This window comes from Oryctolagus cuniculus, chromosome 15 (genome assembly GCF_051225735.1).
Source record: "Oryctolagus cuniculus isolate XC-2025 breed Fujian yellow rabbit chromosome 15, ASM5122573v1, whole genome shotgun sequence".
NCBI classification, from domain to species: domain Eukaryota; kingdom Metazoa; phylum Chordata; class Mammalia; order Lagomorpha; family Leporidae; genus Oryctolagus; species Oryctolagus cuniculus.
Window position 1 is genome coordinate 2,403,197 of NC_142881.1, and position 24,537 is coordinate 2,427,733.

General features: G+C 55.8%; 1 protein-coding gene across 3 annotated transcripts in view; it reads right to left on the reverse strand.

Annotated features, from left to right (window-relative positions):
• MGMT (O-6-methylguanine-DNA methyltransferase) overlaps positions 1–24,537 on the reverse strand; it is a 275,632-nt gene that overhangs the window by 32,180 nt on the left and 218,915 nt on the right. For all 3 annotated transcript variants that reach the window (XM_008249830.5, XM_089313808.1, XM_051836651.3), the window contains one exon: positions 15,256–15,416. In XM_008249830.5, coding sequence (XP_008248052.4) covers positions 15,256–15,416 — 161 coding nt within the window. The remainder of the gene's footprint in view (positions 1–15,255; positions 15,417–24,537) is intronic.

The window sequence follows — 24,537 nt, forward strand, 5'->3', positions numbered from 1 at the left end:
AGTCCCCAAAAGACAGATATCATGTTTTCCCTGACCCGTGGTAACTAATTATTTGAAATGTAACGTATTGGAGTGAAACAGACATTTCGAAAATAGGCGACTGCTTATACCCTTGTGTCTTCCACTGACGAACAGTGTTTTGTTTTCTCTCTTGGTACCATTTGATGAATTCCTTTAGAGTAGGATTAACCATACGACCATCAAGCATGCTGAAAATAGATCATTGTAAAAATTAAGAATGGGGATCTGAGGCAGGAGGAAGAAGCGTTGGAATGGGGGGGATGGGAGGGAGCCCCACTATGTTTCTGAATCTGTATATATGAAACCTATAAAACTTCTTGTGTAACAAATAAAATTAAAGAAAAAAGAGAGCGCAACGCCCATTTACGGTTCCTCGTTCCTTTAGGTGGAGCTTACCTACAAGGACACACAGTGTCCAGGGCAGCGGCTGCTGAGTTCTGACCGCTGCACGCATCTGTGCGACCTACGCTGTGAGGACACGGGGCACCCCCTCTGCCTCGTCCCCTGCTGGTCCCAGCCTGCACAGCCCCACAGGGAGTCACTCTTGCCAATCACAGGGCTCCAGCAAGTAAAGCAGCAGCGTGCGCTCAGTGTGTGTGTCACACACGTGACTGTGTGCCTCTGTAGTTTGCTAACTTTCACTATCTGTATACAGATGGGGACAAAACTCTGCACGGATCTGCCTCAGTGCACTGTCCCAGCCTCTTGCGGTCAGACACCGCAACTCCAAACTGTGGGTAGTATTACTGATAGAGCTCCCGCACTCCCTCTTGCAACATGCCTTTGTGGATGTAGGCTTTTTTTTTTTTTTTTAAAGATCTTATTTGAGAGGTAGAGTTGCAGACAGAAAGAGGGAGAGACCGAGAGAGAGGTCTTCCATCTGTTGGTTCACTCCCCAAATGGCCACAATGGCTGGGGCTAGTCCCACCAGAAGCCAGGAGCTTCTTCCAGGTCTCCTACACAGGTGCAGGGGCCCAAGGACTTGGGCCATCTTCCACTGCTTTCCCAGGCCACAGCAGAGAGCTGGATTAGAAGTGGAGCAGCCAGGACTTGAATTGGTGCCCATTTGGGATACAGATGCAGCAGGTGGTGGCCCCACGTTCTTCTTTTTCAAAAGCATTTTAAATATCCTCGGCCCTCTGCACTTCACTTTTGCACTTTTAGTATCAACTGGGAGTTTAAAAGTCTGATTTCGCAAATACAAGACAACAGTCAGGAGAAGCGACCACCACACTGGTAACGGCCAAGGTGCCTCCTCTACACGGGCCTCTCATCAGTTATGTTTTATACAATTTAGTGGGAGGCCCTGCCTATCTTTTATTCATGGCAAATACTTTTAATTTTTGACACTATTATAAAGTACTTTATTTTATTATATAATTAAAATTTTATATGTTTAAACTGAATTCTCAAACTTGATAAATTCACTTATTAGTTTTAAGATCTTCAAAAATTTAAGATACACTATGTAAATATTTAAGCAGCCTGAAAGTGAAGACAGGTACTTATCCCTGGTGTTCCACTTTTCTCTTGTTGTGCTTGGCACTCTCTTTCATACTTTTAAACTACCTGTGTATTGTAGGAGTATGCAGCAGCACCTGACTTCAGCTAGTCTGTTGATCCATGCCTTTTTGTTTCAGTTCCAAGGCCATTTACGTTTAATGCGATCAGCAGAATGCCTGGGTTTAGGTCGACCAACTCTGCTCTTTATCCCTTTCCTGGCTCCTCATGTCCTCCTCTCCCTGTCCTCAAACTGCTTTCAGAACCAGCGCTCGGTTCTGCCTTCTCCACTGACTTAGGAGCCGTGTGTCTCAGTGCTGCTCTGCAATTTATGATGTGCAGCCATGACTTACCCAAGCCTACCTGCGGATAGTGACACATCAGACCTTCTACCTCCGTCTCCCCGCCCTGTCCTGTGCTCCCGGCACACTCCCCGCCCTATCCTGTGCTCCCGGCACACGTGTCACTTCCACGGGCTGCTGTAAAACTCAAAACGCAGCCTTGTTAATTTCACTGTGAACAACCATTTTTTACCAAAACACACAGAGAAGGTCTTGGTTGCACCGTTCTCGCATTGTTCCCTCCTCTGGGGATTGTTCAGTGTGCAGTGCCCCAGGTTCATATGGTCTCACACACATGTAGTTCCCCTGGTCTTTGCCAGGGCTCGTGTGGGTCCCACACACGTGTGGCTTAGTGTCCTGCAGCTGACTCCAGGAGCTCCGTGTGGATTTCTAGAATTTTCCTTCCGTACAGCTCCCTCTTCTCCGGCACGCTGCCCACAAGTCAGCTGGAACACTGGACGCACCTACTCGCGTTTTTGTAGCATCACTGATCTTAAAGGCGAAAACTGAGGCGAACCCAAATGTCCCCTCCCCTGGCAGAAGGACAGGAAACAAACTTTGGCACATTTGTGACATGAGACTCTGTACAGTTACATGACGTGAAAATCTCAATAGGATCCAAAATACATGGGTCTTACAGGAGCGTTGCGGGAAACACGCCACAGGTGTCACCCGTATTACTCTATTCATTTAAGATGCGCAGGGCAGGCCTTGGCACAGTGGTCACGATGCTGCTCGGGACACTCGCGCCCCACACCAGGGTGCTTGGGTTCGAGTCCTGGCTCTCTTCCCCTCCCAGCTTCCTGCTGATGCATGCCCTGGGAGGCGGTAGGTGATGGCCCCCAGGCACTCCGGGCTCCTGCTTTGGCAGGCATTTGGGAAGTGAATTGGCACGTGGGAGATCTGTCTGTCTCTGCCCTGGCCTCTCTTTCAAATAGAATAAAAACAAATTAAAATGCAAGATGTGGAACACTATTAGAGGAAGGTGGGGTGTCTCATTTCTGAACCCGGGCGCTGGATGCCCAACTCTGTCCTACATCTTCTGCATCTCAAGTCCAACATGAATACATTTTCACGTGAAGTATTTCACAGTAAAAATAGCAGAGACCCCAACCTCCCATCAAAACGCTCACCAGTTCTGCTTACTGAAACTCCTTCCCCGGCTGCCCTGTTTATCCGGAAGAAAATGACTCACAATCCACTGGACTTTGCTGCTGCATTCCCTGACGTCTGTAACAGGCCAAGGACCAAGAGGAGGAACCGCCCACACCTGTGGCCTCCACACTCTGGGTGGGCTGAGCAGGCCTGGGCTGCTCTCACCCTCAGGGGAGATTTGGCCCAGGGACACTGGCCCATCAGTGTTTCCTCAGTTCTGCGTTTCCTCACTGGCACCTGGACAGACAATGCCCTCTGGGCACAGCCCCAGGAGCAGACACCTGCTCACAGGTGCACCCAAGGTGACCACACCTGGGTGAGCAGTGGCACTCATTTCCTGACCTCATTCCCACCCACTGCAGGCTGAAGAACGCCTCCTGGTACCCAGGAGCTGCCTACAAAGCAGCAGACGAGAGAGCCGAGAGCCAGGCACACCAGGAGGAGACGTGGGGGCAGCAGCCCCGAGCCTGGATGGCTGATGGGCTGAGAGCCGGCCCACTGCCCTCCAACCACAACCCCTCCTCCATGGCCGCGTGGCCCACATGGGCCTGTGCTGTGACCTTGTCACCTCAGAGTCCTGAAGTCCCTCAGTGCATTTATTACGGCCCAGAACTTTACAGCAGGCAGGTAGAACAATGACAGGTCGAAAATGTTCTCTGTCCAATTAAAATACTAATTGGCCCTGTTAAGGTGCGTGTGAGAGCTATCACAAACCCAGACCCCCTCTCTGAGTATGCAGCCACCCTTCCTCCAGCCTTGACAGGTGGCAGGCACAAGAAGTGCCCTGGGGAGGGGAGGCTGACCTTGACGTACTCTGTGTGCCTCAGATGAGCGGCCAGGCCCTCATGCAGCCGCCCAGGCCAGAGCAGCTCGGGCTCTGGGGAACGGGCTCCTCGGAGAGCCAGGCAGGAGCCCTTGTGTCGAGTCTCCGGGGGCTCAGCTCATGCTGGTGACAATTTTACACATCACCGTCCCCACTCGGGAAATCAGAGGCTCACCCAGGGTATGGTGGGCTGGACTGTGTCTGCTCTACCTCCTGGGCTGTGGCCTTAACCCCAGTGTCTCCAACGGTGACCGAGGGGGAAGACGGGGCCTTGACGGAGAGGATGCAGCTCCCGTGGGACTGCGAGGGTGGCCCTAGTCCAGCCTGACTGGTCCTAATCCTAACAGGAGAGGGACCTCAGGGACGAGGAGAGGCCGTGCGAGGACATGAGGAGCAGGTGACCAGCTGCAAGCCAGCGGGTGGCCTCAGCAGAAACCAACCCTGTGGGTGCCTGGATGGTAGACTTCCAGCCTTCAGTACTTCAGAAAGAAACGGGCGGTGTCCCGGGGGGCTTGGGCCGTCAGTGTGGCACCATCTCCCACACCAACGCAGGCAGTGACAGGCAGCCCTGTAGCCCCACAGGGGCTCCCCGAGCTGCCCTGCCAAGGCCCTGGGCTTAGCGTGGCCAAGTGTCCCATACTCAGCCTCAGTTTCCCAATCACGCACTGAATGGGGCTGCCAGGTCCCCAGGGCTCTGCCTAAAGGAGCCACGTGCCCCGAGAACACTGTCTTGCCGGGGCGCGGTGGCCCCCGGGGCCAAGGCTCGGGATGGGCGGGCACACGCCCGGCAGCCAGAGCAGAAGGCACTCAACTCGTGTACATCGTCTTGCAGGGGCCTAGAAGTCTCCATGTCCTGAGACATGGCCTCAGAGGCCCAAACAGCCAGGTGCTGCCCGTCAGGGTCCCGCCGTGGTCAGCCCGGTCAGTGGCGAACACAGAGCAGGTCTCACTGTGCCTGGTTGGGTGGAAGCACCTGAGGGGTGGAACCTGCCTGGCAACACAGCATGGCCGGGCCCGGGGGCCCCTGGGCCCAGCACTGAAGAGGCCGCTGTCCTAAAACAAAAATCGAGCCTCAAATACTTTGGCGCTAACACAAGGCACCGCCAGCCCCAGCGTCCCTTTTGCTACAAGGGGAGAGGGGCTGCTACAGCTGTGTCCCGGCCCCAGGAGAAGCGCTGGGGTCCCAGGCCAGGTGCTCTGCACTGCGAGACCACGGCCAGCAGGCGAGGGTCCAGGATGCCAACCGTAACGCACATCAAAAGGTGTTAATGGTTTCAATATTTATCTGCTGCAGGGAGGCACTCTGGAAAGAAGACAGAAAAAAATTCTGCTAATGGCTGTGTCTTTGCCATTAAAATGAAAAGCTTAATGCATCTTATAATCAGAGGACAATTTGCAAATCATTAAGAGAAATGTAAAATTCCATTAAAATACAAATCAAGAGACTCTCCCTGGACTAATAATCTTTTTGATATTATTTTGCATTTCACCATTTCTGTTCCAATACCCAGGCCCCACAAATGATCAGCTCCCGAATAAGCTATTTACCACAGCCTACTTCTTTAACGAGAGAGCGAGAGAAGGGTAATCTGCTATTCAGAGCAGGTACTAATGAAGAATTCCATATATTCTGAAATTTAATTAAAACCCCAAAGATTTCAAATTAGATGCAATTTGAAATGCCTGGGGCAGAAATACATGCACTTGCGTGGCAAGGGTATCACACTGAAAGTTGATACCGTAATTGGTCTTGATGTATTTTTGTGTTGCCGGGCTGAAGCAGAGAACTCATAACCATATAAAAATTCTCTGTAGATTACCTGCTCATTGAAAATGCCATCACTCAGGTAGTCCTCCACTAAATTACTGAGCTACTAAAATGCACAAAGTGATTCGCAGAGTACAGTGGCACAGCTGGTCGACGCTGCCAGTGAGTTATGCAGGCGTCAACGCCGCCTTTTTTCTTCGTAAAATATGCTCAGTTGAATATTAAAATATAATTGGCATTCAACCTAAGTAGCTTAAGCCATTTTGTTATCTTCTTTTAAACCGATTTGGCTCCTCCACAGTTATTTTCAAGGATGCAATTCACAAACTAACGACACCATCATATTCCGCGCGATTTGTGCTGCGTTCCATGTGCCACAAACAGGTGCGGTTTCTGCAGCCTTCCAGGGGTGGCCTTTCAGATTAGCTGCTCTCGAACATCAAACGCTCAATTCTGGGGGAAAAAAGGGAGGATGTGCCATTTATGTTGGGTCTTGCATATTTTATCCCAGGACGAGGAAGGGATGTGGATTTTCTGTGAAGAGTGTATGTCTTGGCTGCGCGAGAAGCCCTTATGTCTCGAAGCCTGGTGTCGAGGCCTTGCTGCAGCTCCCCAAGTTGGGGAAGAAACCGTCCTGGGGGTGGTGGTGGGGGAGAGGGGGCCCAGCACTGGAAGCAGCTGTGCGCGCACACACACACACACTCAAGGCCATGCGTGTCTCCTCGTTTTGCTGGTGTGTGTGTGCAGTAGTTAGCAGTGGTACTCAACACAAGAAAAAGTAGTTGCCATAGTAACGGTTTTACCATCCATATTGACACTGGCTGAGGGACGGGCTCACCTGCGATACCCCAAGACCCAGACGCCTGCCTTAGTAGTCCAGTGGGCACTGAATGGCCCAAGTGGTCTCCAGAAAGGAATTCTCTCTCCTCTACTTCATTCTTCCGTCGTCTTCATCAGAAACTCACGGTGTGGCTCGCAGCAGCTCACGTTCCCACAGCTCCCTGGGGAGCTCTGCGGTCCCCACGGCCATGGCCCCCCACAGCAAGGATGATGGTCTTCCCCATAAACACTTGATGAGTCCACTCAGACATGGGAAATACAGCCTGGGGGGGCCGACACACATCAGTCTCAGACCCCGTCAGCCGGGGCTTGAGGGCTGCAGGCCACAACCACGAGGGCTGAACCATTTAAGCTAAGTGATCATTTGTACACGGTAGCACTGGCATTACTGCCACTAATTTTATATTAATAATTACATATTTAAAACATTGATGACATGCATTTTATTAAGAAAATATTTTAAGTTATATAAATTAATGTTAATAAGTTAAACATTAAAAATTAAAATATTTATACTTTCTCTATAAACACAGGTAACAGAGGGAATTCTATTTGTGACTGCTAACGGAGTTCAAAACGTACTAAGTCTACCTACAAAATTTGACTATGCAATACTTTATGACAACAAACCACTCATGCAAACATCATACGGAAGTGGCGCAAGCTTCTCTCATGACCACAGTACAAAATAAATTTAAAATGCATGTTTAAGTCTTATTTTAAACCAGGCTTGATAGAAAACTCCTATTTTGAGAGCCTACTTCAAACACAAAGATTACTGAAGAAAGTGACACTGCAGTTCCATTTCCTTGTAAGGAAAATCTGACTGCGTGGTGCCCTCAGAGCAGACGTGCACCCAGCCCCTGGTTAGGGCCCTGCTGACCCTCTTCTCTATGCACTGCACAACGGAGAGTGAACGACTGCTTAACTGCTGTGCCACGGGTGGGTTAGACTGTGAAGTATTTTCTCAGAAAGCAGCACTCAAAACTTCTAAGATTGCAAGTAGCATTCACTGCAATGGAGACCAACTCTCATCCGAAAAGACCCGGAAGTAGTGGCCCTCCCAGCAGCCCCGGTTCCCTTTCCAGGGTAGGCGACGCTGTGCGGCAGCATTCATTCTCACGGCGCTTTTCCCTGGATTCATGGAAACTTCCAGAGACCAAGATCTGACCACCTCTGGAGGTCCAGGACAAACGCCCACGGAAGCAGCTTGCTGGTGCCCTGTGTAACGGCTGACCGGCCAGGGGCTCTCTGCCCAGGGTACTGGGCAGGCTGAGCTCGGTTCCAGCCACTTCAGTAGACCAGGGGAGGGGGACCCTGCCATGACTTCCTGAGGGAGGTAAGAGGTCCCACGTCTGGGTCTCCACCAGCCAGGGCTGGCTCGGGCCCAGGACCTGGAGCAGCCTCCGGCTGGCCACCTCCACCACTCACAGCTCTCCAGGGGAGGTCCCTGTCACTCCTCGGGCTCTTTCAGAGCAACAGATTTGGTCAACAGTGTCCAGGCAGCCTCTGCAGGTCCCGGTTAGCTTTGCTGACCCTCGACCCTGGGCCTGGTCCTGGCTCTTCAGGCGTCCTGGCCACTCCCCCAAAGGCTTGGCAACCCCACAGTAGAGCAGCGACACGCCAGGGGCTCTCCCCAAACCAAACAGGGAGTCACATGCCGGCTCTCCCACCCTGCCCCCGGATTGTGCCAAGTTCCAGCTCAGGCAGACACTTGCCAAAAAACGGGTCTTGAAAAGGCGCATGGAAACGCATGTTATGAACACATGCATGTATTCCACACACTTGTGCACCAAAATTAACTTAATCTTTTACTTTCACTTTCTATGACTTTTGGAAGTGGCCTTGTACATAAGACAGTAGCTAGGTTATCAACAAATAGTGAAACACTTCTTAAATGTGCACAAGCATTAAAGTAGGAATCTTACACTTCACAAGCACTGCCCTACTTTAATCAAATTCTCCTAACAGGTGTGTGTGCTTGCCTGTTCTAGGTGTCAGTGTGTCTTGGGGAGGGGCAGGGAAGATAGATTTGCAGGTATAACCTCATGCACATTTCCCAGGGGACTTGGATCCACATCTCCCCACCCCGGATGAAGGGGCTGAGACACAGGGAACACCTGTATGGCGGTTAAAACTGTCTCCTGGTCCAAGACTGCCGCATAGCACAAGGACCAACAAGCCCTTGCGACCACCGCCAGCAGGAGCCTGCGTAACACAACATGAACTGGACCTCAGGCCCTGTGGACCGGGAAGCTCGCCAGTGTGCCGAGACGCAGCTGTGTTTAGAGGGCCGGGGGCAGGCATGCGCGTCCTCACTGAGCTGGGCTGGCAGGCGATCCACACAGGCCAGCCCTGTGGATGCGAGTCAGAGCCGGCGGGGAGAGCTGCCCCCCCCCCCCCGGCTCTGCGGGCACCTCCTGCGGGTGATGCCCCCCCCCCCAGGGCAACCCTCCCCTCCCCGCTGGACACAGCATCCAGCAAATCTACAGCTGTTGTGCCACTGGGGGGGGGGGGCTGGAACTGACACGGCTATTCCAGTTTGGACCAGGCAGTTGGCCAGGAGAAGGGACTGTTTTCACGAGCAGGGAGGGTGCCCGGAGAAGGTGGCAGTGCCACACACACAGCTGTGCAGAACAGAGGCGTGGGCCTGGCCTTGTGTCACACAGGCGTGCACTTCACGGCACAGTGATCTGATCCCGTGGGTGGTGAGTGGACGTCCCTGACGAGGCTAGCGGTCACTCCCCACCTCGGTCCCGTGCTGCACGCACGCTGTGGCCCTCAGCTGCGTGCAGTCCTGCCCTGTGTCTGTCCCTAAGTCTTAGCTCTGCTGCTGTGGCTCTAAACCCTGGAACACGCTGGGCTTGACTCTGGGAGGGAAGGCTGGTGCTCCCGGAGCTGGCTTCCTGCGCTGATTCCAGATCCCTGACATCTTCCCGCCACCCTCAGGTTCACGGCCTCTGGGTCTGGGTCGGTCTTTGTCCTGTCTTAGGTCTGCACATTTGCTCTCCCTGGGCAGGAGCCTGAAGGCTGCCCGCATCACCATTGCTTCTCTCCCACTCAGCCTGAGTGCAGCGTGGTGAGCCTGTCCTCAACAGACGGGCCTAGGACGGCTTGCGAACCACGCGGCTCCACCAGGCAGTAACAGCACGGGCAGCAATTCCCACAAAGCCTGCGTTTGGACAGGACCGCGAGGCCAGCTGTCCATCGGCACCCAAATGCAGCTCCCGGCTCAGCCATGCCCTGCTCGGGTTGGGAGTGTCAGCTCCCGGCTCAGCCATGCCCTGCTTCGGTTGGGAGTGTCTTCTCCAGGGTCGGGACGGGGGACGTGGGGACACTGGCATGCAGGGAAACACAAAGGCCAGTGTCCTTAGGGATCTACATGCAGGCCTGTGTGAAAATGCCCCTCTTGGCCGCTGGCCCTTAGCAGACCACTCGGGCTGGACTCGTGACTCAAGGGACACTCTGAAGGATGCCAGCGCAGAACAAGGCCAGAGGATGAGGAAGCTTGAGGCCTTTCCCAGGGTGGTCACCTGGTGCCAGGCAGGGGGTACCCGGCCAGGGGGCTGTTTCCCGGATGTGAGTGACAGCCAGGAGGATGAACCATGGCCGGCCCCTCGGTGGGGTGCTGGGAGGATTGGGCTGGACTTCCCTCCCTGAGATGTCCTCTACCCTAACAGGCATCTCTGGTGAGGGCTCAGGGCGGCGACGCTCCCCTCCCCCTCACCATGACTCCTGGACCCCACTGGAGGCACTAGCACAGGGGACTGTCTTCCAGGCCACGGAGGAAAACCGGTTCCTACCCCAAGACAGGGGCTTCCCCCGAACTCTCCTGCAAGGCTCTCGGCAGAGACCCTCGTGCACCAACAAGATCGCCCCCCACCCCGCCTCTGAGACAGAAGCCACGGGGCCCAAGGACTGAAGAACACAGACTGTACTGCTGTCCTGCAACTGGGCTTCATGGCTGCGAGCTAACAGCTGCGCTGAGGAGTTATCAAAGTGCCGACGATGTCACTGGCAAGGGAACACTGCATTTCCTTTGGAAAGAAAACAGCCCACGTGGTGAAGACCATCATCCGCGAGGAGGCGCAGGGCGGACGGCGGTCCCAGCCAGCAGGACCCAGAACCAGGCCCCGGTCCAGGGCTCTGCCCTCTTGCCCAGGCCCAGGGCCGTGGGGCTCAGACACCAAGAGCGTCGTCACACACCAGACACCTGCAGGTTCCTCTGTTTTCTGTAGGTTGTTCTTCTAGAACTTTCTCAAGAGTGCTCTTGGCAAACTCTGACTGCTGGTACTCCAGCCACTTGGCCGTCACCCTCCGAGCTGTTTTAGGGTGCCAGGTACACAAAGCAGAGAAGCAGCGTTACAAGGTGAGAAATGACAGGTCAAGAGAGATGTTTAAGTGACAGACTTCTGTATTTTCAAAACTTTGGATTAGCATTCGAGATTTTGATTAGAAATGTACGATTTTTGGGGTATAGAACAATCTTCCGACGGACACACGGCAGAACCCACCCACGGCAGGCGGCCAGCCTTCCATTTCCTGTATCGCAGACTACGGCTTTAAGTGTCATTTCACGACAAAGGAAACACTAAGCAAAGGTGCACTTCTAGAATGGCTTCAGGAGCCGGCACCACGGTGCAGCCGGCTGAGCAGCTCTTTGTGACACTGGCATCCCACACTGCCATGCTGGCTGGAGCCCTGGCTGCTCTGTTTCTGACCCAGCTTCCTGCAAAGGGGCCTGGGAAAGCAGCTGACGGCTTGAGTCCATGGGACCCTGCCACCCACTCCGGGGAAGAGGTCCAGGCTCTCGGCTTTGGTCTGGCCTAGCTCTGGCTGTTGTGGCCAGTTGGGGAGTGAACCAACGGATGGAGGACCTCTCTCTCTCTGCCATTCTGCCTTTCAAATTGATGGCTCAATCTTTTAAAAAAAGTATGGCAACATTAAATAGGTACTTTTTGAGGGCTGATGTGGCATAGTGGGTAAAGCCACCACTTGGGATGTCAGCATCCCACTTGGACGCTGGTTCTAATCCTGGCTGCTCCACTTCCAATTCAGCTCTTGGCTAATATGCCTAGGGAAAGCCAGAGAAGATGGCTGAAGTGCTTAGGCCCCTGCACCCATGTGTGAGACCTGGGTAAAGCTCCTGGCTCTGGCCTGGCCCAGCCCCTGCTGTTGTAGCCATTTGGGGAGTGGACCAGTGGAGAAGATCCCTCTGCCCTCTCTCCTTTCCTCTCTTTGTAAAAAGAAAAAAAAAAAAAAGAGTCCCCTTTCCCCTCTCCCTTTGTAAAGAGGAAAAACCAGAATAAGTACTTTTTGGGGACAAACAATTTCAAAATAAGCTACGAAGCTGACTTTCACAAGAGGGTGACAGGAAGCGGCCTCCTTGAAGGGCGTCCCTGTGCCACGGCGCTGCCCAGTGCCCAGCGAAGGAGCCCAGAAGGTGTGCGGCTGGCAGGTGGGAGCGGCGAGGCAGACAAGGGACAGACAAGGCGAGCTCTGGCTGATTCCGTGTCAGCCGCCATGGAGACGGTGGCCAGATGAGAAATCGGCACGCACGCTGTTCACAGTGCAGGCTTCGTTCTAATCCCTTAACCACACGACAAAGCCACGAGCCCACCCTGCCGTGGTCCCAGCACGGGGCAGCCACACAGCCCTCCTGGCCTGTGGTCAGGGAACACAGCTGGACTGGCCTTCTGCGGACAGACCCGAAGGCTAACCTGCCATTAATCAATCTGGAAATTCTCAGACAGAAGTCGAATCACGCAGTCACCCAGATTTGGAAGGTGTGAGCCACTAAAGCAGACTTTCCCGCGGTTCAGCTTCATACCCGTAACAAGCCAGCCAACCAAGAACAGCTTGTCCAGAGAGGGACCCCCAGGAGCAGACGGGCTCTGTGGCAGGGGCAGAGAGGGCCTCTCTGCAGGCCTGGGCCTGAGGCTGGAGTCGCACAGCAGGCCTTCAGGAAGCACAGGTCAACCAGGGTGAGACAGACAGACGTGGTCTGCATCTCAGTGAAGACGCGGTAGGTACACGACGGCGGGTGGAGCCTTTCCAAGGAGGAAGATGCACGGAGACGGACTCGGCCAGGAACGCGCTCATTCCACAGTGAAACGGATCCTTCCCTCCTCCTGGGTGAACCTGCTTCCCGGGGCGCCACGGCTTGCAGACGGCTCTGAGGCCAGAGGCTGCCCCTCACCGTGGAGCTCGGCGGTGCACAGCAAGGGTGTCACATCTGGGGCAGCCACCAACTCCACGGGAGTGAGCAAGTGTATCAGGACAGCTACTGCCCCTTCTTCAACTGCAGGTGCCGCACACTGGGCTGGTGCAGGAGGTAAACCACGGCGGTGGACTGCAGAGGCCTGGTTTGCGCTTGGTCAGGCACCGGAAGCCCCAGCTCCAACCTCTGGCTGTTCACCGGCCCCACAAGGAGGCCCCTGGGGCTACATGCGCTGGTCTGCATCTCGTCTCAGAGTTCCCAGGGCGCCACGAGCAAGGAGGATGCTTCTGACACCTCCCTCCCACCCCCAACCTTGTTGGTGGGGCCTGGTCGTAGCTGGAAGCACCCACCCACACGGCAGGGCTAGGCCAGCTGGTGGCACTCACCCATCCCACAGACCACTGCTAGGTCTTGCTGGTCACAGGGACCCGCCTGAGCCTGCTAGCCCAGGTATAGGTGGCCCGGTGTGCGCCCTGAGCCAGGGAGGCAGTGCTAAGTGTAGCAACCCCAAGCCTCCTAGCACTAGGGCCGGTCTAAGGAGCCCCAGGTCCAGGCCCTGGGTCAAGGTCCAGCACACACAGCAGCGGCAGCGGCCAGGGAGAAGACGCCAAGTCCTGGTGCCGCTGCTGCAGCTCAGAGACGCCCCGGTCACTCCAGGATCCCTGCTTCTCTGCGCTGGCTCACCCGGCCTGGCCTGCATGAGAACAAGTTTCTCTCTGGACCCTGGTGGGACCAGGCCCGCAGAGCCAGCGCCAGGCCAGGATCCCCGTCTGCCTTGCAGAGAGCTGGTGATCTGCCGGCGGTCTTTCCCTCTACGTTTTTCACTGAGCTGCTCACAAACCTTAAGTAAACTTCGGGTTTTACGGGCTCGTTCTTCCCACCTTTCCCTGTAAGACGATACAGAGGCTTCCTGCCCTGGTTGTAGAATTTCTCTCTTTTGAGCCCTTAAGTCTCAGCACGCTTATTTAACACACTCTGAGCGAGCCAGCCGGGCAGGGCTGTGCCTCCTCCTACTGCCAGGACTAGTTAACCCCAAAATAGCAACAGCCAACAGAAGGGCCCACTGCTCCCAGGTTCCCGAGCCCTCACTGGAAAAGCAAAATGGGCCTCTGACTGCCTGGGACCCCCCGGTAACATGGCTGCCCTGTGCCTGGCGGGGAGGAGGTGCACCACATGGACGTGGGAGGGTCGGGCAGGCGGGCCGAGTGCTGGGCTGGGGGCAGGGGCCGAACCTCCACCGCCAGGTCCAGGTGAGGCAGGTGCAGCACCGCGCAAAGGGCCATCCTTCCCAGCTCCCACAGACCCCTCCCAGGGGCCCCTTTCTGGAAACGCTGGGGTCTCCCACCACAGAAACCTGGTGACCCAGTCCCGTGATCCCGGGGGTCACCTCAACCACAGAGCTTCAGGTCATGACGCACAGACGACACTCGCGGTCTCATCAGGCACCTGTCCGACTCGCCGGCGACCTCGGGGGCCGCTCCACTCCCTCCTGCCGAGGACTCGGCTGCGTGTCTGCTTTCGCTGAGAACCACGGCAGCGGCTGGAGTGCTGTTCACTTGCTTAGCAAACTCCCGTTCTGAGACTCCAGACCGCTCCCTGTTCACCGTCTTTAAAACCTCACGGTACTGCTTCCTCAGGGGTACCTATGTGTAAACGCCTGTATAATTACACGTCTGCATGTGACTACAGGCACACTTATGCCCAAGTGATTATTAAAAATCACTGCTGAGTCCAGCTCTCTGCTGTGGCCCGGAGTGCAGTGGAGGATGGCCCAGGTGCTTGGGCCCTGCACCTGCATGGGAGACCAGGAGGAGACACCTGGCTCCTGGCTTCGGATCGGCACAGTGCACTGGCCATAGCAGCCATTTGGGGGGTGAACCAACAGAAGGAAGACCTTTCTCTCTCTCTCTCTCTCACTGTCTAACTCTGCCTGTCAAAAAAAAAATCACTGTTGAAAACACACTTCTGGCACATGTGTCTAGAGCGGCTTGAACAAGTAACTTCTGCATCGGGCAGATCCAAGGTCTGGGAAATGTCTGCAGCCATCACAGCCCCGACCGCCTTGTCCAGGCCACCGTTAGGCAACAAGCTCTGGGTCACCTCTGAAGATGGTGGCGAGTTCGGGAAATCAGATCGCGAACCCGTCCAAGGTGCTACGATGCTGCTCCCTCCTGTGACGTCACTGTCACCGCCCGAGCTTACGCAAGTGGCTAACTGTCCCCAGCAAGCATCATTCCCTCTGCCACTGGCAAGCAGTCAGATTAAGTTAACAATACGCTGATTGAAAAGTTTACTGCCATTCAGATGCGTTCCCATTTAAAGCTTTCAGCCAGTGAGTCAACAGTCGATCCGCAGGCATCATTTTTATTGCCTTTGCCAAGAATTACGCAACCTCGTGCCAAGACTAACACAACCGTGTGGAGTGGGTGGAGAGCACGGGCGCTTGTTCCTCCCGCCCAGACGCCTGCCATGCTCAGATGACGACAGAGCACCAAGCTGCTCTAGGCAACCAAATGAACCGCGAAGCCGGGGCAGTTAAGGAGCCAGGCTCCCTCACGGACACGCGGCGGGAGGCTCGGACACTGACCTTGCTGGAAAACGGGGTGATGGAGAGCCGGCACAGGCAGCTCGGGGATGGCCGAAGGCTCGTGGAAGTAGGCGTGGAGCCAGGCCTCGCACTGCACCAGGGGCTCCGGCGTTCTCTTCGGGCCTCCGAGACCTTCAGGGGTAGCGGGGGCCTCTGCAGGGCTGCAAAAGGGAGACAGGAGCTCAGTCAGCCTCCAGCACCTTCTTCCACACAAGGACAAGGCCCAGGGCACCCCTGGAGCTGCTCCTGGGCTTGTGCTAGGCGCCCAGCAGATGTCCTGCGAACAGGAAGGGAAAGGGAGACACAGGATGTCACTGCACCCACAGGCAAGTGCCCTGCCGTATGCAGGGGTGGCCTGCAGCATGGCCACGTCCAGGAGCAAACGTGCCACCGAAACTCAGGCGCCACCGTCTCCCAATCAAGTCTCATGCATGCACATTTGCCACGAGAATCAGCTATCCCATTATCAAAAAATATTTCCCAGAATACACTTTCTGGAATTTTATCCAGAAAAGGGGCCAGATAGCCTCACACGTTCTGGCCCGACTCCGGCCCCCTACAACAGAGGCAGCAGGGTCATGGGTCTCCCGCATAGCAGGGGGGACTCCACGGCCCACGTTCTGGCCGCTGACCCCCGCTCCAGGCCTCCTCTGGGTCTGAGTTTGGCTCATTCAGCGACAGCACGGCCATGCCTATGCCTGGGGTGTCTGTGGGTCCCTCTCTGGGCCCCACCCACCTCTGAAGGTCAGCTGAAGCTGCTGCCTCTCGGGGCGCTGCTCGTCCGTCTGCTGGTCTGCCCCCCCCACCAAGGAGCCGACTTCCACCCTCGGCAGGTGTCAGCTCTGGGCTCCTGGACTGAGACGCTGCCCCTTGGAGAAGGTCCACCTCTGCAGCTCGGGGCCCCTCGTGGAGGATGCAGCCGTTTCATCTTCTCCCTTAGGACCCCACACTCACAAGAGGTGGCGCTGGGTCTGATTTCTTCATTTTTTTAAGGATTTATTTGTTTGAAAGTCAGAGTTATACAAGGAAAAGGAGAGACAGAGAGAGAGAGGTCTTCCATCTACTGGTTCCCTGCCCAGATGACCAAAACAGCCAGGGCCAGGCCTGGCCGAAGTCAGGAGCTTCATCTGGGTCTCCAACTTGGGTGCAGGGGCCCAAGCACCTGGTCCATCTTCCATTGCTTTTCTTGGGCCATTAGCAGGGAGCTGGTTTGGAAGTAGAGCAGCTGGGACACACACCGGTGCCCGTATGGGATGTTGGTGTCACAGATGACACGACAGCTGTATCCACCGTGCCACAACGCCGGCCCCGGGTCACTGCCTTTCCTTCTTCCCTACCTTCTGGGGTCCAGCCCAGACACCTCGCGTCTGTGCTGCCTCTTGGGCCTGATGGGCAGTCCCACCCCGCAGGTGCAGGAAGCCCTTCTGGGCCCTCCAGCCCTTCCTGCCTGGGCCCCTGCAGCCACCACCTTGTCTGGCAGGCTGGCGTGTGCCTCGGTCTACATGTTGGTGCTTCTCTTCAGCACACACTCACCAACCTTGCAAGGATCAGAGTAGAGGAGAAGCCTTCGTCATCTCGAAGTGCAGCCCACACACGTGTGACAGGCGTGGCTGCAGGAGGCAGTGACAGCTCCACAGGGGAGCCACCTGCCATTCCGGGGGAGGGACCACGTGAACACGATGCAAGGAAGTGACAGGCTGCACGGCCAGGAGACGTGTGTTGGATCTGCAGCAGCAGCAGTGACAAGGGGGCAGAGCTGCATGTCCAGGCGAGACGGCTCCCCGGCTGCGGGCAGGGGTCCGAGCACGGCCGTCCAGGGGGCAGAGCTGCGTGTCCAGGCGAGACGGCTCCCTGGCTGCGGGCAGGGGTCTGAGCACGGCTGTCCAGGGAGCAGAGCTGTGTGTCTAGGTGAGACGGCTCCCCGGCTGCGGGCAGGGGTCCGAGCACGGCTGTCCAGGGAGCAGAGCTGCGTGTCCAGGCGAGACGGCTCCCCGGCTGCTGGCAGGGGTCCGAGCGTGGCTGTCCAGGGAGCAGAGCTGTGTGTCCAGGCGAGACGGCTCCCCGGCTGCGGGCAGGGGTCCGAGCGTGGCTGTCCAGGGGGCAGAGCTGCGTGTCCAGGCGAGACGGCTCCCCGGCTGTGGGCAGGGGTCCGAGCATGGCCGTCCATGGCCAGCCTTGCAGATGTCTCTGATCGAGGCAGCAGAGCTAAGAACACAGCGCGGGGCGGACCAGGGCTCTGGGGCCACTCTCAGCTCCCACTTCGATGCTCCCTGGTTGGGGCCTGTCCCTGTGCATGTGACCAGTGGACCACAGCCCCGGGGCTGAGCTGACCAGTGGTTCTGCTTCAGTCCTGCAGAGTGAGTGGCTGGCTTCACAGAGAATGCGTCGCCACAGCTTCTCAGATCTCCACCTTCTTCCCGAGAGCTCCGGTGGCTTCTCTGGTGCCGAGTCCCCGCTTCCCCCTCGAGGGAAACCAACGCTTATGCAAACCCGAAGGACGTGGACAAGGCGGCGAGCAGAGACAGACGGGCACCTCGGCTGGAGTGCCGGAGTGAGAGCAGAGAACAAAGCGCATGCGGGAAGCGCACGCACCCATCCCATCAACCGAGCCCAGCCTTATGGGGGCTGCCCTTGTGTTAACGACACAGGTGGCTGGGCTTCGAGTGTGCCATGGGCAGTGAAACCTCACCCTGGGGTAGAGCACCTGCCCAGCGTCTGGCCACCACCCAGGAAGTCCACCTCTCAAACAGGAGAGCAGTGTGGCAATGTGGAGGCTTCCAGCTCCAGCGCTTATGTGGGAGTGAGCGGCCACGGCGTTCCGCCCACTGCGGCCAGAGCAGGCCCTCGCAGCCCGCCCCTTCCGCGGACATGGCGAGGCCCTGGGCCTGGTCACGGTGAGAAGCTGACAGGGGTGTGGAACGCACCCCCTCTTAGTTACCTTCACGGAGCCCAAGTCAGCACTGTGGTCAGGGCAGGGCGGGGGATTCCAGCAGCTGCCACCATCAGGCACCGGCTGTCCCAGGACACCAGGCGTGGGACTGTCACGAGAGCCACAGCAAGCCACCTGGGCCGGGCACCGTGGGCAGGAGGGCATGGGGCCGTGGTGCTGGTCAAAGGCAGCCAAGCTGGCCTCAGGGCTGGGAGGACCCCGGGATGGCACACACGGCCATCATGGCGCTATGGGGAGGCCAGCGCCTGGGGAGGGAGGCCGGGCTACGGGACCCACCTGTGACAACTGAGCGTCACGTGCCCCCGGAGACGCCCGAGCCGGCACGGTCAGGCCGTCCGAGGCGGCCGCTCCCTCGACACTGCCCGGGGACTGAGATGAGAGCTGTGTTTCTGAGCATTTCCCACTCTTAAAAGGATATTTGAAGAATTTTTATAGTAGTAAAATTCATCTTAAATTGATTTTTTATGCGTGTGCTAAAGATCTCAACCTCTGATTTACTCTGTGGTTCTCCTTTTTAACTCTTTCTCTATTGGCATTAGATAACGATTCATGGGTGAAACGTAATTAAACATCTTTGATTCCAAAGCGAGGATTTATGATGCTACATTTAAAATGAATGGCATTAAACACACACATAAAACCAGATTTTTAAAGCCACGACACAAATTTCCATTTCTGCGATAAAATAAAATTTATTCCCTGCCCTGCCCTCTCCTCCAACCCCGCCAGCTCGCTCGAGCCTGGGAGAGCTGCTGTGTGAAGGGGCGCTGACGGCCGCCCTTACCGTGGGGGAGTTTCTCCAGACCACCCCACCGCTGAACCCTGCAACACCCGTGATTACCGGCTCTGTGGTCTGTGCCCACATAAATGCCACGCCCAGGGCTTCCTGAGAGTCTAGCCCCTCACATGCTACCAACATGTGACTCCCGTGGCCGTGCATGGTCTCCGGGAAAACACCACTGCTTGGGACCCCCAGAAGACACGGCCTCCGCACGGCTATGGATTCCAGCTGGAAAGACGGGCCGCAAAGGACAAGACCCTCACCCCAGGGCCTGTGGGGGATGCAGGGGCCACACCAGGCTCCCCCGCCCTCACCCAGGATGTCAGCTGCCACCCAATCAGCCTCAGGAGAATGGCATGACACAGGGCCCTTTCACTTCCACTGGGCAGGGGTGACAGCTGGTGGCTGAGAAAGGGCCCTGGCATGGGGGAGCCTCCCTCCACACGACCACGGGGAGGACCGGGTCCCATGGTGCAGCCACGCCAGGCTCTCAGATGGCTTAGTTTAGGGACTTCTAGAAACACACGGCTGTGTGCAATCCAGGGGCTCTGGATTCCGGCGCACCGCGGAGCCTGGGCGGAGCTCCCGTGGCGCTGTCACCACAGAAGCCCACCCCCTCCTGGGTTGCAGAGAGAACCCCCAGGGATGACGCTACTTCCGATTTGGTTTGCTATCAACTTCCCTTCCTCAGCCTCAGCCAGAATCTGGGCCAGGGGCACACATGCTCCAGTACACGCCCTGGCTTCGACACGGAAGTCCCTGCAGGGAGAGCTGGCTTTGCTACCTGCACGAGGCTTGGGTTTCTAGACAAGGAAGTTGCCGAGAACTCGGAGCAGGGAGCCTGGGGAGGCACGCGGCCAACCCTAAGCTGCACAGTCCCTGCAGGGCCCCCGCATCCAGGCGCTGCAGGGAGGCCGGCCTTGCTCTCAGACTCCCTCTGCGTTCCACTCAGCTCCACTCAGGGCAGAGACTGCACAGCCCCAGGCTCGAGGTTGACAGGTGCACCCACCCAGGGACTCGCTCAGGAAGGACGGTGGGGCAGGCTGGCCACACCCTGGCAGGAAGCCTTGGTTCAGGGTCAACCTCTGGTGTGTTCCCGGCACCACGGCTCCCAGCCTCTCCCTGAGTTACTGTCAAATCCTTTAAAACTTGCCCAGCTTGGTGGGAGACTTGGGGGTTCAGATTTTGGGGTTCCTTGACTGCACTGGCAGCAAGAATCACAAGGGGCTCATTTCTGAAAAAATTCTACTCCCCAAAGAATTTTAAACCGTCTTGGACTTGGCTTGAGTCCATCTGATATAACAAAAAAGGCCGAACGTCTGAAGTCACTCCCGGGTGATTGGCACCATTAGCTCCACCCAGGGAGGCCTGGTGGTGCCTGGATGAAGGCTCCCGTGAACTCCGTGCACAGCCAGTCTCTCTCCCTCCTAGCGTAACATTTTCCTCTTAAGCTTTGGGAAAGTGAACTGGTGACACTGAAGGGTCACTCAAGGAAACAAAGACAGGGGCTCCACGGAGTTCCTCTGGGATCTGGCAGGAGTCCACGCAGGCTGTGTCCTGAGCCAGACCTGAGGTGGCTGCAGCCCGCAATCGAGACCCCCTTAGCAGGAGAAGCACCCGAGCTGAGCAGCAAGCAGTCTGGGCCACTCTGCTTCGAGGATGCGAGGGGTGGGCGGGGCCCCCAGGGCTCCGGGAGAGCCCCTGCAGGCACACAGTTCCAGCAACACACAGGACAGCAACAGAGGTGACTTTATAAACTCCACGCAGGACGCTTGCTAAATACCACGGGGGAAGGCACAATTACCTCCAATTTAGGAGATCTCGCGGAGCGCCCAGCGATGGACGGGTTTGTCCTGCACTTAATTAGGAACCTTGCTAAATGCTCAGTCCTGTTCCTTCCAGGGGCAGGACCTGAGACAGAAAAGGAACTGTGCCACCTGCTATGGGCAAAGCTCACTTTTTTGAAGGGGGAAGTTGGAATAAGGCCTTTCAACTCTATGTTCCATCCAAATGTGATGGGTTCATGCCATGGTGCATTTGACTCATGGGCAAGATTGTCCACGCAGGGTGGCCCCTTCCTCGGGGGCTGTGGCCAGCGGCGCAGGCAGGGAGGGTGACGAGAAACCTGGGGACACAGTGGGCGGCCCGTGCTGGTGTTCCTCCGACACCCAAGGGGCCTTCCCTGCTCTGATCAGATGTTCTCAGGTCAGCCAAGGAACCTGCAACACAGGTGACCGCTCCCTGCTGCCTGCCCGCCAGCAGCTATGGAGCCGGTACCACGATGGAGGTTTGGAAAGAAAGAGAACAGGAAAGAGAGAGACTGCAGTGCTGACGCCAGGACCTCCACAACACAGCCGGTCCAGGGCGTCCGCCGGGGCGCGTCTGCGGCGAACGCAGCCCTGCGGGTCCCAAGCTCCTGTTGCTGCTGACAGCGTTAGGGGTACCACACGCTGTCCCCAGTGACGCAGGGGCCTCCTCACTGACTCCTGCAGCCCTGGGAACAGCATGCGCTCAAGTGTGGGAGACACGGGCACAGCGGCACACGCGCGTGACAGCAACGCATGGGTGTGACAGCAACACACACGCGTGACAGCAACGCATGGGTGTGACAGCAACACACGCGCGTGACAGCAACACACACGTGTGACAGCAACACACGCGCGTGACAGCAACACATGGGTGTGACAGCAACACACGCGCGTGACAGCAACACATGCGTGTGACAGCAACACACGGGTGTGACAGCAACACACACATGTGACAGCAACACACGCATGTGACAGCAACGCATGGGTGTGACAGCAACACATGCGCGTGACAGCAACACACGCGCATGACAGCAACACACGCGTGTGACAGCAACACATGCACGTGACAGCAACACACGGGTGTGACAGCAACACATGCGCATGACAGCAACACACGGGTGTGACAGCAAACATGCGCGTGACAGCAACACACACGTGCGTGACAGCAACACACGCGTGTGACAGCAACACATGCACTTGACAGCAACACACGGGTGTGACAGCAACACATGTGCGTGACAGCAACACACGCGCGTGACAGCAACACACGCGTGTGACAGCAACACACAGCGGTTTGCGAGAAGGCACTTCAGAAAGGGTGTGGGAAGTGCAATTAAGAAGTTTATTTTTGGGCCGGCGCCGCAGCTCACTAGGCTAATCCTCCGCCTGCGGCGCCAGCACACGGGGTTCTAGTCCTGGTCGGGGCGCCGGATTCTGTCCCGGTTGCTGCTCTTCCAGTCCAGCTCTCTGCTGTGGCCCGGGAGTGCAGTGGAGGATGGCCCAAGTGCTTGGGCCCTGCACCCCATGGGAGACCAGGAGAAGCACCTGGCTCCTGGCTTTGGATCAGCGCAGTGCGCTGACCGCAGTGACCATTGTGGGGGTGAACCAATGGTAAAGGAAGACCTTTCTCTCTGTCTCTCTCTCTCTCACTGTCTACTCTGCCAGTCAAAAAGAAAAAAAAGTTTATTTTGGAGCAAAACTGTTCTGAAACCCATGCTCACTTTTTTCATGACGTGTGTTTTCTACAGACATTTTGAAGAACCCTCTCATCAAACGATGACAGGTACAATTAACATATTTCTAGTCAAGAACGCCACCGCTCCTAACAGGTGAGTTTACAGATGAGCTTTCCCAAGTCTGTTTTCTTCCTTAAATATTTATTCATTTATTTGAAAGGCAGAGTTACAGAGAGGCAAAGGTGGAGAGAGAGCCCCTCCTTCCCTGGTTCATTCCCCAAACAGCAGCAGTGGCCGGAGCTGGGCCGACCCGAAGCCGGGAGCCAGGAGCCTTCTCCTCCAGGCCTCCCACACGGGTGCAGGGGCCCAAGCACTTGGGCCATCCTCCACTGCTCTTCTAGGCCATAGCAGAGAGCTGGATCAGAAGTGGAGCAGTCAGGACACAAACCAGCACCCAGTGCCTGTATGGGATGCCGGCTCTGCAGGCAGTGGCTTTCCCTGCTACGCCACAATGCCGGCCCCCCAGGTCTGGTTTTAGCTCCTGCTCTCACAGATGCACTGTGTACAGCGGGAAGAGACTCCATATCCCACGGTCAGGGAAGGCAGCCACCCTGGGCGAGACAGAGGGCACAGGGACGCTTCCTGGAGAAGGCAGTGTTTCAGCTCCTCCCAGGAGGAGGCCGGGCTCCAGGGCAGCCAATCCTCACTGCCCTTCTCCTGTGGGGGTCCCGACCAAGGGGGACATAAATAGTGCTGCTCGCCTTGACCCCGGAGCAGACACCAGGCCCTATCAAATGGGCCACGTTCTGAGGCCGACGATACGAGGCACAAGTCGGGTTTACAGCTCGGTTTGGTCCCAACTTTCTGGGTGGTCACAGGTACATTCTCAGCCCTCGAAATTGGGCCTCTAGTGAATGCCAGGGTCTAAACAAGACCACAGAGGAATTTACTGCAGCTTTAAAAACACCCAAGCAAAACAACATAGAAAACCTGTATGTATTTTTTCTTTTCAAAAATAATTGATTCTTAAAAATACACCAGCAACAATAAAACATTTTTAAAAGACAATTTAAATAGTGCACTTGGCAGACTAGGATGCCTTCAAAAAGCCTATTTGCTTTTCCACCTAAATGTTCAAATCATTAAAAAGAAAATTGTGTTTTATCAACACTTTAACGTGTCATTAAAAGTCTCCACTGTTTGACAGATGGAGTTAAAAACACCCCAAAACTATAGATGAACGATCAGGTCCCTAATGATTCCAAAACAATTACAGGATGCAAAGCAATCTAGTTAAATTTTATTCAAAAGCTTACTACACTTGTGTTTTCTTTTATTTTTCTATCAGGAAGCCCATGAGGCTTAAGCACAATTCATTATGTATGAGACCCCACTCGCGGTGCTTGACTGTTGATTAATAGCCAAGTTTGCGGTACGTACATTTGCAGCATTAGATGCATACAATATGCTAACTTATTCTTTCACTGAAACTAATTATTTACAAAAATGAGACTACTCGAGACTACAATTTATTAAATGCATGCATCCAGTCTCAATTTGGCCTCAAAAGACAGGTCTGGAATGAAGATCTTTTACTTGATGTGACAACTTCTAGAAACACGGTTATTAATATTGCAAATGTGGCAAATAAAGAGTTCAAATAGCCTCATGTCTGTGTTGCCTGTGCTTTCCACCGCTGAGCGGTGAGCAAAGAAGCTGTTAACACTCCACACACCGGAGGCACCTTCCTCTTGCCACCTTCATCTAGCTTCCTACAAATAAAATGCTTATACAGATACGTCTGTAAAAATATAAAACATTTAAAGAATCATTCCCGCAGCCGCATCACAGTGCTGGGATTTCCACCAGGGCACTTATCTCCCCAAAGATCTCAGGCAGCTGCCCATCATCCCACAGTCTCCTCCTGGACCTGAGAGAGGGAGGAACATCAGTCTACATCAGGGACCACCAATGTCACCAACGTTTGTGGACGTGGGCTTCAAACAGGACACCTGGTCACCTGCCTCGGCCTCCCGTGCTAACTCTCGACACACGCGGCCCACAGCG